Raw genomic sequence first — 16,617 nt, 5'->3', positions numbered from 1 at the left:
AGCATGGCTCATATAACATGAGATATACTCCTGAAAAAAATAAATCGCACAAATCAACCACTTGAATAAAAATTAAACAAATTAAAATAAAAACCTAGTCTCAAATAAATAATCGATCCTAATATTAAACGAATAGTCCCCGGCAACGGCGCCAAAAACTTGACCGACGATTTCGGTTGGGAAAATTTTAGCAAGTCAACTAGGTCAAGTTATAATACAGTTGAACAGAGTCCAAGTCGATCCCACAGAGACTAATGTTTAAATACTAAGATATAAATTATTAAAATTAATCTACGCTAAATAAAATGATGGATTTTTATAAAGTAAATACTAATTAAAATAAACTATGTAATTCTAAAGCAGAAATTTTAATAAACTAAAAACGCAGAGTAAATTTAAAACGGATTCAAATTTCAGGAAAATGACCAGGAACACACAACGGTACCAGACATCGATGATTGCCACGTATTGGATTTAATCAACCAAGAATCATTCATATTCACGACGAAATTCCCTAGAATAATTATTAATCTATTTCTATAATTAATAACCCTATTTTCATTTAACAGTCCAATTATTTCTAATTGAATTTAATTAAACAAAAATGCATTCACGAGTTATGGAATTTCAGCTTTCGCATAAAATCGCACACTGAAACCGAATACTATTTCTAGTCGGTTTAACCATGTGTTGATTAATATTTTTGAAGCTAATTTCAATCTTTTCTTTTTCAAGTCCAGATCGAACAACAGACATGCAATTAATTGGCCATATTAAAAGCTAGAATTATGCACAAACATTAATCAATAAATATTTCATAAATCAGAAATCAATCAATATATCCATGAACAAAAATCAATAGTCTGGCCCTATCGTGGCCCCGGTCAAAGGACAACTACTCCATAATAATAAAATCAAATAAAAGTTTCATGTTTGAATTCATAATAAAATAAAACAAAAAAAGAAGAATAGAAAATTCTCAGCAATAGCGCCGAATCTTGCTTGCGTTGTGCGTTTCTTCTCTTCCAAGCTCTCAGCCATCAAATCCCGAAATCTGGCAAAAGTCTAAGCGTCAAAAAGTCTTTTTCAATTAGGGCTTGATTCCCTTTCATATGTCTCCCAAAAATCCTTCAATATTGCCCAAAATAATCAGAATCCCAAAATTTCTAAATTCTGGCAATATAATTTTTTTCCAAATTCGCGAATAGCACGGACCCTGGACAACATCCGTGCCAACCTCCGGATATTTTTTCAAGTTGTGAATAGTAACCACACGGACCCCGGATAAGGGTCTGTGTACCCATCCGAAGGTCTTCTGCCTCGGATTTCTTCGTTTACAAAGGCACGAGGGTGTTTCCAGAAAGGCTCTGGGGTACGGACATTAAACTGTGTCGACTCCTTCTTTTTCTCTAAAATGCACGGACGTCCTTCTAGAAGCAGCACGGGGTCCGTGCATTTTTCTTCTCTTCAATCTTCTTGGCATCTTAGGATTTTTCCGTGTCTTCCGGCCAAGTTCTGATGTGGAATCGCATTGTTTGAATTTTTCTTCAATATTTAAGCCTTCTCAACTTTTAGTCAAACCTGCAAACACATGAAAGTATGACGATTTAGGCGCAAAAGTCGGAATAAAAATGCCAGATAAGCAAGAATACGACAAAATAAAGTGCCAAATAAGCTATAAAATTCGTGCTTATCACAGCTCTTCTTAGAAATTGTTATAGGTGTTGAAGCAAGAATTTTTATATTTGGTCCTCCAATCGCATTGGCTACGGCATGCTTTCCTTTGAGAAAGCCTAAGAAACTCCCTGGTAGATGAATTCTTGGACATGATAAGTGGCTTTGCACAAAACACATATAGACATAAATGTAAGTGCATAGGAATAAATAATTGATTTAGATAATTAGATAGATGATTAGTTACATGAAGACTACACTAGATGCATGGTACTGTCCTCCCTCTAACCCCCAGAATACATTAGCTCCCTCCTTCCAAATGCAGCTCCATTATGATCTAATAGTTTTGGATGAAAATCAAGCACCTTTGAGAAAGAGGATCATGAGGAGTTTTTGAGTCTTGTGCTAGCTGGTGTTACTGATTATAAGTCGGTTTGCGAGAGGAAGAGAAAGGAACTTCATTCCCCTCGGATTCGGGTGATGAAATATGTGAAGAAGGTAAAATATTTTCACTCCTCCAATTGAGGGAACAAACGATATTGATGATTTATCACAAGATCATGAAAGGTCCTTTGTCTCATCAGGAAGATGGAAAAGGGCTTCTTTGATCCATGCACTTGCTGCTCATATCCACCGTTTCAATAAACGAAAATAGTTGCCTCAGGCCCTTAGCTATGGAGAACCTTACAGAATTGCACCAGAACGTGTGCTTGACATATATTACTTCTGTTTTGTTGACTTTTTATATAAATTTTTGACAATTTTTGTTATTAGTGTTGGTACATGGTTGTGTGAACGTGGAATGCATCAAGATCAAGTCGTTGAAATTTTTATTACTTAAAATTATGTCTTTTTGCTTTTAACATTTTAATTGAGAATTCGTATGATTTAAATTTTATAAATTTAATGTACTTATAAATTATGTTGTTTTTTTGCTTTCAACACTAAATGAGAATTCGTATGTTTTAAATTTTACACGTTTAATTGTGCAGTATATGAGAAAAAATAAAAGAAAAATAAAATCGACCATAATCATATAGAAAGAAATAAAAAAAAATTTAATTTCTCAATCGCAAACAAAAATAAAAAAGAGGAAAAAGAAAATTATAATTAATTATTTTTATAAAATAGTTGTCCAAACATATTGTTAATTATTTGTAACTTTAAAATTATTTTTTTCTAAAATAGATGTCCAATTAAACGTTTTTGAAGTTATTGTCCAAACGGAACCTTAATTTTTTTGCTTGGTTTTGTTCTGTTTCCAATCCCGAACCATTAAAATTGTCAAGAAAGGTTCCTTTAGGAATCATCCCAGCCGATCCCATCGATCTTGTTGAAGAACGACTACAAGCTGAGAGAAAGCTTCCACCGAAAATGTTTATTCTACCTAGTGAGACAGGTCACATGCCTGAATCCCATGGAAATAAGCATCATAAATGCTGCTGAATTTAACCAAATTATAATCAATGTGAAGGAGGTGGGATAGCACCCATTGCCTTCTTGCTTCTGTGTCCTCTAAAGTGTATCGTATGTTTTTGCATCTTACATTGTTTCTTAATTGTCATACAAAACATTCTGGAAGTCCCTGGATTTCTTGGCTGTTGGCATTGGCTCCTTGCTCAAATTTTTTATTCCACGTCGTGTTAACCCGTTTACTTGTGTGTCATAGAGGATGCTACGTACCTAAGTTTTTGAGTACTTTAGTTTTTGATATAATGAGAATCACAGCGGAGGAGCGTTTTCAAAACTGAGGTCCTGTGCGTTTTTGCGACATTGATACACTGTCTTAATTTGGGTGGACAAGTAGTTTGACTTCAAAATTTTGTTATACCGATTTGGAAGCATCCTAAGTTTAAGTTTAGGATAGCAACTGTGTCTGTGTGAGAGGATAAAAGTGTCTTTTGGTGAAGACAACTAACTAGCTGTTATTCAAATTTCATATACTTAGTCAGATATCATATATAAGTTTAAGACACCGTTTGGTTTGAGTGATGATATAAGTAATATATTAATAAGTAATATAATGTAATAAAAAATAAATATGAAATGATAGTTAAAATAGTATTGGATTTGATTGACATATTATAGTTTATTTGATTAGATTAATTAAATTTTATAAGAAAATATTAAATGACTATTTTATCCTTTTAACAATAAATAAAATAAAAATTATATTATTTATAAGGGGTAATATAGTAATTTAAATTCAATGATTTGATTGATGTATTATAAATAATTAATGATTTGATTGATGTAAAATAAATAGTTAATATATGTATAAATAATATGATGAGAAGAACGTGGGATGAGATGAGTTATACCTATATTAGTAATATGGTGAACAGAACGGTGCAACAAGTTCAACTTGAACTACATCAATTCCGGCATTAATTTGGGAACGAACGTAACCGAGAGCTTTTGTGTTGGAACATTTGTGATGAACTAATGATCAAATTAAATTTTAAGATTTGTTGTAAGATCTCAAGTCATGGAATGAGGATGCTATTGCTATAACTATCCTAAATGGATTTTATTGCATCTCTATGTTTTTTCCATTTAACAAAATATATATATATATATATATATACTGAGCAACAATAAGCTTAATCAAACATAAAATTCAGTTCATAACAGCACATAACAGATGTCCTAAAATATTCCAATACAATAATTCTTAGCAGGAACCCGAATTTCAAGGAGATACCGAAACATTTAACATCACTGGCTTAGGATGGAGATACGATAATGCATGAATCACTTCTCTTGCTTTGGTTGTATCTTTAAGAATGGTTTGAGGCCGTTTGTTAATGCAAATGTTGAGGTAAGAGAGGCCTGCAGTATGCTTAAAGCCTACAAACAAAATGAATCCCATTACATGTATAGAAATTGTGAGAGCATAGGATATTATTAATTTCCATAAAGAAGATTGGTTAAGAGCTAAAGATTGGTTAAGAGCTAAAGCCCTACCTCTTTCATACCAATGTCGAGCTCCCGTTCCTCGACGTCAGATATAGGAATTTGCATCTGATTAAGAGTTGAAATGATGGAAGTTGAAGATGGAGTAGAGACTACCAAATCATCAGTGACAATAAAAAGTGTGGGTCCTTTGACAAAACTGCTTTGGCCTTTTGGGTCGATCATTTTTGTTTCCGCAAAACCAGAGCCACTAGACACAAATATTTTGTCCCAATCATGGTTGTCCCAATAAAAACAATACAGTAGAGTTTTGTTGGTTAGCTGCGAAAATCTTGTCTAAAGAAAGATAGTGAGAAGGAATTTGGGGTTCTAGTAAGCTAGCGATTGCCTTCCTCGACTTCATGTACTCAAAAATTTCCGAATTAGATATGCTCTTGTACAAATTATTTATGCTACCAAGACAAGTGTTATTGCCCAAGAGAAACTGAACCCTTCCTAAGGGAATCGTGAGCAAACTAAAAACAAAATCAACGAAATCATGCCGAGTTTGAGCTAACAGAACCCTGTTTGTTGATTTTTGCACAAGGGCTTTCACTGTAATCTTCTTAATGTTTGAACTTTTGTTTTGACTGGTTCGACTCCTTGGTAAATCATCTGATCCATATCCAGCCGATGCAAACACTTTTATTGCATTGACAATAGGAGTAGCAGCTGTGGAACTTATAGAGAGAAAGAGATCTGCTAGAGTCCGAGATAAGGCAACTGATATTCCATATGTAGCCGATGCAAAGAACTTCTTTATTATATCGAGAGTAGAAGTAGCAGAAGCATTAGCAGCTGTGGACTAATAGAGACAAAGAGATCTGTTAAGGGAGTTTTAGAAGCCAATGATCCCTTGAGCAGTTCAATTATCTGATAGACACAGAAAGAAAAATATATTTCAGATTGGATCAGGGAATTACTTGCAATCGATGTAACAGAGATTTACCTCTTTCAACCCAACAATCAGAGTTCTTTCCTCGAGTACACCTGCTTCTTCAATACCATTAAGATTCAAAACTCGAACGACCGATGCTGGTGAATTAGCCAGAATCTGCAAATCATCAGTTAAAATAAAAGAAGATGTTGGTGCGGTAAAGACACTTTTGTCTCCACTCCCTGCTCCAATTTCTAAAACTTTCTCGGTTACATCTGTATTTGTTGAATCTAGACAAAGACATGTCGTCTCATAGAACATGCTTGCACACTTCTGTTTTGGACACGTGAAGTACTGGATGGGCGGAGTATCAACAATCTGGAGTTTTAGTCTGCTACATTCATTTGCAGATAAATTTCTTGGATTGAGCAGCATCGGTTTCCCCGCCTCTCTCCAGAAATGGCGGCTATCCAAATTCAGTAAACCTGCGTACAAAGAGTTCAAACTTCCAAGACTTGGCGCCTCTTTTCCATAATGCTTGATGAGGAGTCGCACCATTGTCCCCAATGGTAATGTCAAGAAACTCAGTAAAACATCTGCGAAATCACTATCAACTTCTGCATATATGACTTTGTTCCTTTCTTGGATCATCACGACTTTCAGAGAGAATTGAACTTTCCTTAGTGCAGCCATGTTCGTATATGAAGAAATGAAGAAATCCCGTAGTAGATCAAACACGATAACCACCTTGATATATCTTTATTGGCTCTAAACAACTCATGTAGATAGCATCGGAAAATGTTTCATTCTTTAGTTGTTATATGTATACTGACATTAAGTTTCCTTGGTTTTACGAAAATGGAATTCCATGATTTCAATACAGACTTTCCATCTTCATTTGTGACTGTCGTTTCACCTTTTTTGAGTCCTCCGTCCTATTGAGTTGTATTGTCTGTAAGAAATATAGATTCAACTGGATAGGTATATATTCATTTATTGATCTTGGACTTGAAATAAATCCGGACATGTCACGAAGAAAAATACCTTTTTTTATATTTTTTTTTATATTTTTCCAATTCTTGGACATTTTAAAATAAATACTTAAATAAGTACAGAGTTATTTTTTTCAAAAATGAATGGTGTATGAACTTTTGTTAATGACTTAATTGATACAGATTGGATTCCAACCAATTTTCGAAGAAATTTAATTAGAATATTTATTTTACCTTTTATCATTATAGTTTCTTCAAAATCATATATATATATATATATATATTATAAGTTAAATCATAACAACATATAAATTATGTAACAACTTTAAATAACTACATTGATATATATAAAAAGAGAACTTAGATACTTTTTATCTGATTAAATTAAATTTTTTTATTTTTACATATTTTACAAGTTTCTTATTCTTATTATATATTCTGGAAAATATATTAGAGTAATTATAAATAGCAATGGTGATTAAAAAAAAAGATTAATATTTTAGTTAATCGCAAATTTCATGGAATGTTGTGAAAATTTTAAGTAAGAAATTATATTTGACATGAAGGTTCAACTGAAATAAAAACTATATATATATTCTTTTCATCTCATTTATTTAGGTTTGTGTGTGTTTTCACACATATTAAGAAACTATTTGGAAATGTAAATTTTGTTAAGAAATTTCTCTTTTTTCATAATTTAGTGAATATTTTAATAAAATAAAATAATTGTGTAAGTATTTAATGATATTAATTTAAGGATAAATTTACTTTAAATCCATAAAACCAAACTCAAGTTTGGGTTTAGTCCCTATAAGATAAAATATGTGTTTATACTCCTTAATCCACAAAAAAATATTACTGCCACTAGTAGAATTTATGCTTTTTACTTCGCTAGTTTTTACTTCGGCAATCACTATTACCGAAGTAATACATAGTTATTTACTTCGGTTATAAAATTAACGAAGTAAAATGCACTTTAGACTTCATCGATTTAAAAAAACGGGCTTCACTAAAACTTTAAGTGAGTTTTTACTTCGTTGAATAAAATTTGATGAAGTAAAAAAATGAAAATAAAATTTTTAATTTGTATTTGGTGAAGTAATATAATGATATGTTTAGAATCTCGGTTTTATTCACGTCTTTTTTTGCTTCTTCTCTCTTGCTCTGCCCTCTTCTTCAGGGTTGTTTTTTTAAGTTAGAAATGCAGCCCTTTTTTCCCGTCGCTCTCGTTCCTGCAAAAATCTACTACCATCGCCGCTCCTACATTGGTAGAAACTGCACAACGACCACCCTAGATGATAGATCAGTGCCTCAAGACCTTGGTTATGGCCTGGATCGAGTTCTGGATCTCAAGAACAGTGCGACTGAAGCCCTGTCCCAAACAAAACTGTGCAACATTCTTCCTCGCTATTTCGTCTACTTCTTTAGCCGTCTTTCATTGACTAAAGGTTTCATTCAAACCCTGTACTATTTTTTGAGCTACGATGGCTATGGAGGTGGGAGAGGACATGGTCCAGTTTATATATCAATCTATTTTGATGAAGAGCAAAAATGTTACTTCTGCAATAACCCAGGCCGATTTGGAGCTCTCGGCGAAGAACAGAGGCAATGCTATTCAAAGATGTAAGGATTTTTTTTTTGGAAATTATAATGGCTTGATTCTTTTGGATTTTGTTAGATTTTGTGTGAATTTTGCTATGAGCCCGTGAGTATTGTTCGTTTATGCTTTCTTTGTTTTCCAATCAGAGCATGGTGAGATCGAGTCACAAAGCTGTTGTGGTTCTGTGTACTAAGCTCATTAAAGGGTTCTCTGGCTCCAAGAGGGTGGATAAAGCTAGTAAATTTTAGGGATTCGTTAGAGATTTGGTGAGCCAGATTTTCAAGGCTGGACGTCAGGTAAAATCTCGATTGATATATTGTTTCGATTTTTTCATTATTCTTTTCCTCTGTTGATTATGCTTTGATTTAATTGGCTTTCGATTTTTTCATTATTCTTTTCCTTTGTTGATTATGCTTTGATTATATTGACGCTCTCTTCTCTGAAACAGTTTTTTTTGTAGAATTGCAGGAGAATGATACGTTTATTCCCAAATCTGTTTTGCGTTTTTCTCATAATTTAAGTGACGAGATTATGTTTTTGGTGCAGATAGACTTGACTTCGCACATTGTCAGCCTTTATTTGACATTAAAGGTATTCGTTTTCACCCATCTATGCGTTGATTTTATTTTATTTGATAAATAGACTAACTTGTGAAAGGATTATCTCCGATCTTCCTTTTGTATAGTCATTCCTCTTATTTTTCCGTTTCTATTGATATGAAAATCTAAACTTTGGTGATCTTCCTGTTGCCAAGGGCCTTGGCTCAACTAGTGTGAGCTAGTGTCGTTACCATGATAACTTTGTATTGGAAATTTGTCGTGTATACTTATCAATTTCCAAATATATTACCAAATTTGGATAAAATTCCCATGAATATATGTCAGGCTATGGAAACATGATGCTTTACTTTGCTTCACAGTTTTCTGATCCAAAGGTGAGGTTTCACAGTGCTTGCTTCTTTTTTAACATATTATGCCACATCATTTGTGTGATATTTTCTGTCTTTAGGTTGGTTGATTTTGAGTGTAGGTTATTTTGTTTCAGTGACATTGTTAAACAACGAGAAATATTGGAGATAAGTGGATCGTTTGAATCCATAACCGAAAAGTTACTTTGTCTGAATATGGCCAGGTACTTGTTTTAGGTACATTCCAAATGCTAAATAATTAAATCTCTCGAAAAGAAGTATGCTTATTACCATGATTTTTCATGGGGCCTAAGATTAGTAGAGAAGACTACACTGAGTGGGTTTGGAACTTCTTCACGGTACAACGATACATTGTGTAGCTCTGCTGCTTCCCTTTGATGTTACTGCCTATTTTGGATAAAAGTGATGATTTGATGTACACTTGGTTGTGTATTGAATGCATCTGTTTTTGCGATTTGATTTTGACCCTACGATTTTGATGTGACTTCGAACAATGTAAATAGAAATTTTATGGGATCTTGATATGTAGTTTTATGTTTTATCTATCTATTTTTTTTTATTGAAATCTGATTATCTCTTGTGTTTATTTTGTTTTGAAATTTTTATCTAAGCCTTGATGCTTGTCAAACTCACTTAGTCTCGTGATGTCGTGTGCATTGTCTCCTCAACAGGTAAGGTAAAAGTGCAACCATTATTTATTTCTCTATTTGTTTATGCTTCTTGTTCATTTTTTATATTTTTTTCTCATTCCCCTGCCCCCAGTTATTTTTTCACTCGTGTATGCCTTCTGCTGGGGTGCTAACTAGCTGTATCTTGAGTAATTTTCTAGCATCTTTTACTTTTTTATGCGCTTGCTTAGATCTCTTACATTTAATTTTTTAAACTTCTTTTCTTTCATTTAAATATAATTTTTTATTCTTTATTTTAGTGCAAGCATGTAAAATTGTCTCCATTTTCTCATATGTTCATGAAGGCTTAAAATTTCAATTCTTTATGGCTAATGGTTTATCCTTGATTAGCAAGGTATGATAACCACGTCTCCTTTCACGTTCACTCCCTCCCTAATAATTAAAATTTAATTTATGAACTACAAGTAAATATTAATTTTTTTTGGTCATTTTGATGTTTAGGTAAGCTCACTAAAAATGTTTTTGGCTTGTGCAGATGGTTCCCATGGGTCAGTTGTCAATGAATAAATCAGCACTTGTTGGACATGGTGGAAAACTGTGGAGATGGAAGAAGAGTCATCATCAGTGGTTATTGCAATTCAAGTGGAAGTGGCAAAAACCCTGGAGACTTTGAGAATTGATTAGACAGCGATGAAACAATCATGCGTGCTAGGCCTCGCACACAAGCTCTTTCCGATGTCGTGTATAGACAAGGTCACTAGCTTGCCGGCATACAATTTGCTTATCTGATACAGTGAAATGCAGGGGAGGTATAGTTGGAAATTGGGAAGTTGCCATTCCATTGGAAGGGAAACATATATTTAGACCTTCAGGATCTTGTACATGTGTACTCGTCTGTGGCGACTTTTGTGAAATTTTGAAGGGGTTGGCATTCCATCTACCATAGAATTTCTGATGCATCATCAGTTGTAGAGGAAATTCTATCAAATTTACAGTGTGTGTGTGTGTGTGTGTCAACTGTTCATTTTTCTTATTATTATCTTCTACTTTTTTACCAACTTCTGCAAGGTTTTTTATCTTGGATTCTTTCCCTTTGGAGGCTAATTTGCCCAGTGTATATTTGTGTGTAACCACAGAATGCGGTGCAGAATCACTTAAGTTTTAGAAAAGATTGTTCTTTTATCAACGTGTGTTTAGTATTTGAGCGTTTTGCTGTAAATTGTAATAGGTGGTGATGGACCCATGGAAAGAATCACATGATTCCTCAAGATGTGAAATACATATGAGTGTAAGCTCTCTCGATACCTTGATGCTTTATTTGGTGATTTTGATATTTAGGTAGGGTTATTAAACTCTTAAACAAATTATATACTTGTTTAGGAACTACAAGTGAATATTAATTGCATGATTACATCTTGATTCATGATGAGTGCAAGAAGAAAAATCTTTAAGGTATTAAAATTGAGCTTTTCCACTTCTGGTGCCTATTCTCTCTTATATTCCAAATAATCGATGGACCTTTTGAATTTGGACAGAATCATGCTAGTACGTATGAGAACGCTGTGTCAAATTTAAGGTTTGTCGATATCTATTTGTGCGTTGTGATAATGAACCCGCACTATGGACAAGGTTGGTTGTTTCTATCTCACCTAATTTATGTACTTTATTGACTTGTATCTGTAGTTTTTATGGATTTTGATGTATCTTATGTATCAAGCCTATAGTCTCGTAGATTTTTTTACGTTCAAGTGACTTCACCAAGAAAACAATACATGTTTACTTGTTTCCAGAAGATAATGACATTCTTATTGACATTGAACTATCTTTTTGTACATTTTAGTTTGCAGGATCCATCAAGAATCAATATTAAACCAAGATCCAAGATCAATTTGATGAAGTTAAAAGTGAATGAAGTGAATTCGTCGACTCCTATGTAGGTGTCTAATGTTTCATGCACGTTGGAATAATACTTCGTTTTGTCTAAATATATACACTTTTAGTTTTGTGAAAATACTTGTGGATACAAACATAATTTTGGATTATTTTGGTGGATATACTTGTGGATTTATGGATGTTCGTTTTTTTTGAGATGGATAATTTATGAACTTTATTGGTATATTTTAAGTTTCAAAAATATTTTTATAGTGTCATTATTGTATCTAAATTTTAATGTAGTGTAACATATGTTACTTCACTAAAATTAAATGGTGAAGTTACCATAAAATCGTAGCAACAAAGTCATTAGAACTAATTACTTTACAACAATACATAGCCTGTGAAGTTAAATAAAATATTTACTTTATCAGTCAATGTAAATGCCGCATTTATATGTCATCTATTACTTTGGCAATTTCACTAATCGACGAAGCAAAATAATGTCTTGTACTTCGACGATAAGTGAAATTGTCGAAGTAAAAGACTTTCTTCTACTTCATCAATCACTCTCATTGCCGAAATATAAGCGTATTTTTTACTTCGGCAATTTCATTAATCGATGAAGTATAATCATATGTTTTACTTTGAGAATTTATGAAATTAACGAAGTAAAAGACTTTCTTTTACTTCGTTAATTAATGAAATTGCCAAAGTAAAATATATATTTTTACTTCGGCATCGGCTCAATCTTGAATCGGTTTTGGCTTCCATGAACCGACCAAAGACTTCGGTAATTTCAAGGCTACGACTACGGTTATAACGCGAAGTAAAACAGTACCTATTACTTCACGTGACACTACTTTGGTAATTATCTATCTACGACTTCAGTTAATAACCGAAGTTTTTTGCGACTTTTCTACTAGTGTAAGGTAAGGAAAACACTATATCACATAAGCTGTGTATTCGAAGTGATTCCTAACTCTGCAACAAATTCCATAAATATGAAAGAATGTGTAGCTCCAAAATCTATCAATGCATGAGCAATTAAATCGTCAAGAAGGATCATACCTGTGATAATGGCAGAAAATCTACGTGCTCCTGTGTCATGGAAAACAAATTTTCTTTGACCGGTTCCTTAGACTGGGGACAATCCAGCACAATGTCCCAGATTCTTGCATAGTAAATACACATTGAAGCCAAACATACATTGGCCAGGGTGAAATTTCCCACACTTGGGACATGCTAATCTATCATTGACCTTGGGGGTGGCATCGTCTGCTAGTCGCGGCTCCTGAGGTCGTGGATGTGTCTACTGTGCCGGCTTTCTTTGAAATAGTGCAAATAACGACCTCTTATTACTCGGTCCCTGTTGATCTCTATTATGGTAACTTGCTCTCTTGTTCTATGCTTCCTTCAGCATGTCATTTCTATCCATCTCGAACATTAATGCCTGATCGACCGCATCTCTATATGTGGTGACTATGCTCAGTCTGACACCGTGAATAGCCACATTCAGTACCTCCAAAAATGTTTCAACTATTTTTATTACTTTTCTGAGATCAAGGGAACAAAGTAACTCCCTCTCTCAAACTTCTTCACATATTCAACCACTGACATGATGCTTTCACAAATCTTCAAGAACTCCCTCGCGAACCTGTTCCTGTTACTAACATTGAAGTACTTCCTATAGAGCACCTCCTTGATGATGTCAGTGTTGCTAGATTGACCGTCAAACTCATCCCTTCCCACTAGATACAGGAATCGTCACAAAACATGAAGATTGCATATCTTACACGGTCAACATATGCTAGATGCATAAATTAAAAAATTCTCTACAAGGACCCTATCTGTCCTTCATAAACTAGGATCAGTAGTACCCTTAAAATAATTGGATCCCAATTGTTTGAACTGCTTTGGGTTTGTAGCCTCAGTAGGGAGCCCATGTGCGCCATTGTTCTCTTGAGCCCTTAGTAGTTGCTGAATCTGTTCTCCTTGCGCATGACTTTGCTCTTGCAAGAGTGCAATTAGTCCATCCGAAAACTGGTTGTTCTGATTGTTGGCATCGTCGTCATTCCCTCGTGCAGCCATAATCCTAAACGTCCAATACCATCCACATTACCACATCCTAATTTTTTTTACAACTAATACTTAATCATAAATGTAAATAAAATCATAACATGAAATTTTAAAGAATAAATTTTATATACATGGCGACAGAAGTATTTGAGTCCTTAGTGAAATTGCACGTACTTTCCGCAGAACCGACATCTATGATACTAGCTGTAGTGTCTTGGATTCGATGACTATCCCTATTTTACCAAAACAAGTCTTTCTAGCGTGCTTAAATCTGTACTCACACGCACCCTGAGAAACTTTCTTGGAGTCTCCCATCCCAAAATTGCCCCAAGTAAAATATACTTAACTTTGGAGTTTTTATATGGTGAGATCCTGAAAAGAACATGCACTTTTTTATATGAGTAGTACCTAACTATCAAATCTTTTGTACCTCTTATTTCATTATTGGATTAGTTCATTCATGCCCCTTGTCACCCATTCACTGGTGGGGTTTCATATTTTGGGTTTTAATCACCCATATTGCGAGCCATGTATCGTCGTATGAAGTTTTTGGCTTCAGGTGTCACATTATATTAAGAAAGTTGTTCATATTTTGTACACGATCTAAACCAAATGTTGCTTAAATATCATATATTAGTACCACATATTCAATTTTTTGAACTGAATTTCACCCGAGAAAAGACATGTGGATCTATGGAGATGGAGAAGAACTACAATGTAGTAGTATTGTGAGAAACTATAGGATTCGAATGCAAAACATAATGTGCATGTGTTGCGTGCTCACAAGTGCATTATGTCAAGTTTTAATATAGAATAAGTAAAGTATCGTTCTCACGGAGAATGAAATGATTGATATTATACCAATTATATTAAACTAATATAATGTTAATCATATTTTGAGCTACGAAAGTGGAGTGATATTTTAATTACTAAAATTTGCAATAAAATAAATATGAATTTATAGAACGATGATCAAATGGAGATAAATTCTAGAGGTTCGATTTCCCTCGACTTTCAACCATGTTCATTTCCTAAAGATATCTAAATCGGAAGTCCTTATAGTTTACTAGCCGAGAATTCTTATTATTTTCTATTATTTTTAAGGAAAATAGAATATTCGAATCTAATATCATTTTCAATATTCCTATCTAAAATCAAATATCGAATCCGGTAAATAGCATGGAAACTCTCAAATGGCTTCACTGGCGTTATAAGCCTTCCAAATTCTATAAACACCGATGATATATTTTGTAATGACCCAACCCGGAATCACTAATTACTCAGAGTTAAGCATGAAATTAAATCTTAACAGCGGAATAAAATGAATCCAACTAAATAGTTAAATTCAAATACAACCATACACCCGCAGAAGAACCGGGCCAAATAAAATATTATACAACCCCATCGAAACAGTAGTACTAAAGAGTTCTCCCTAAAAACACCTGTCAGGAAGACTCGCCACGCATCCACTGCAGCTCAACGACCGCTGCCCCCAGATCCGTCGAACCTCAGTCCTGCCCCATGGAATAGGGTGTCCAATACAAAAACACTTGGACGTGAGCCTGACACTCAGTATGAAAATACGAGTATACACATGCTATGGAAGCAAATACAAATGCATAGGAATGGGTATCGGAAACCTATCAAAGATAGAATATTGCTCAGTCACTGGCTCCATGGTATGTATCACGCTGAGCCGTCGAACCAGAGGTGGCTCCCATACCAATAAAACATGAAACGGGAACCTGATCCAAAAACTGTGGATCCACCGTTCACTATAATAACTGGGGCTGAGCGACCCCATACTACTGGATATGCACATCAAGGCACAAGGCTCAATATGATCATGCATGAAACAATATATCAATGGCACATAATCATATAAATGCAGTCATAGAACATGTATACTCTACCAGGGTATCTCAGATAATTCGTCCATACCTCTAGGAAGACAACCCCTGAGAAATATAGAAATCTAGCATTCCAAGCCTATAACCAATAATCATTATATCACCTAAAACATCCTAAAAGCCTTAACTAAGCTATTGCATACTCTTAAATATTTTTAGGAAGCAAAAGCTATACCTGCGTCCGTCATCAGCCCTTTGCTGTCGATAGCCTCACAATTAGGCCACAACTCTGCTACGACGCCTGGATCACACTGTCACTTTAGGATTTCCAATAGGACGCCTAGAACTCCCTAGATCTAAGCTATAAAGCTAAGTAAACGATAGGAGAAAGGGACTCGACGCGCTTGAAAATGAAGCTCAATACCTTTATTTATAGACGGAGTTCGGAGCCTCTAAACCCGACTTCAGAGCCTCCGATCCAATTCGGATCCTCCGTTCTTGACTTTGGAGCCTCCGATCCAGTTCGGATCCTCCGATCCTGACTTTGGATCCTCCTAAGTCCCATCAGTGATGTCATCAATGATGTAATATTTTGGACAGCTGGCCGCGCAAGTTCAGAGCCTCCGATCTCAGGTTCGGAGCCTTCGAACCAGTTTGGAGCCTCCTAACCTGGTTCGGATCCTCCGAACCTTCCGAACCCTCGGATCATTCCCGGCCATTTTGAGTGTTCTTGATCCATTTTTGAACTCCTTAGACTTGTTAGGAAATCCTTTAATCGTATTTAGGCCAGTTAATTATTATTTACGTACTTGATTAACTTATTTTGGAGACGGGTTACTACATTTTCCCCCACTTAAGAGATTTCATCCTCGAAATCGAGACTAGGATTATCGGAAAAAATATGAAATATTATTGCAATACTTCAGTTACAATTACAACTTAATTGCAAAAATAAGTTACAATCAAAACACCTATGGATGTTCTGAACGCATACGACTCCCAAGTAGCTTCCTCGGTGCCTCGTCGCTGCCACTGAACCATGACCAAAGGGATGCACTTATTCCGAAGTACTTTGTCTTTTCTGTCAAGAATTCTGAGTGGATTTTCCACATAGGAAAAATCAGGCTCCAACTGAACCTCCGTCGGATGTAGAATATGCGA

General features: G+C 34.7%; 1 protein-coding gene across 1 annotated transcript; it reads right to left on the bottom strand.

The window, feature by feature from the left end:
* Nucleotides 1-4,864: 4,864 nt before the first annotated feature.
* On the bottom strand, nucleotides 4,865-6,199 carry LOC140889545 (uncharacterized). The gene is made up of 2 exons (XM_073297260.1): nucleotides 5,579-6,199; nucleotides 4,865-5,434 (listed from the first exon to the last, which is right to left on the bottom strand). Exons 1-2 carry the CDS (start codon nucleotides 6,197-6,199, stop codon nucleotides 4,865-4,867), a joined length of 1,191 nt encoding a protein of 396 aa, XP_073153361.1.
* Nucleotides 6,200-16,617: the final 10,418 nt, after the last annotated feature.

The sequence above is a fragment of the Henckelia pumila genome, chromosome 3, assembly GCF_033568475.1.
Source record: "Henckelia pumila isolate YLH828 chromosome 3, ASM3356847v2, whole genome shotgun sequence".
In the NCBI taxonomy this organism is placed as follows: Eukaryota; Viridiplantae; Streptophyta; class Magnoliopsida; order Lamiales; family Gesneriaceae; genus Henckelia; species Henckelia pumila.
The sequence above is the reverse complement of the archived record's forward strand: the minus strand, read 5'-3'. Positions and strand labels throughout refer to the sequence as shown.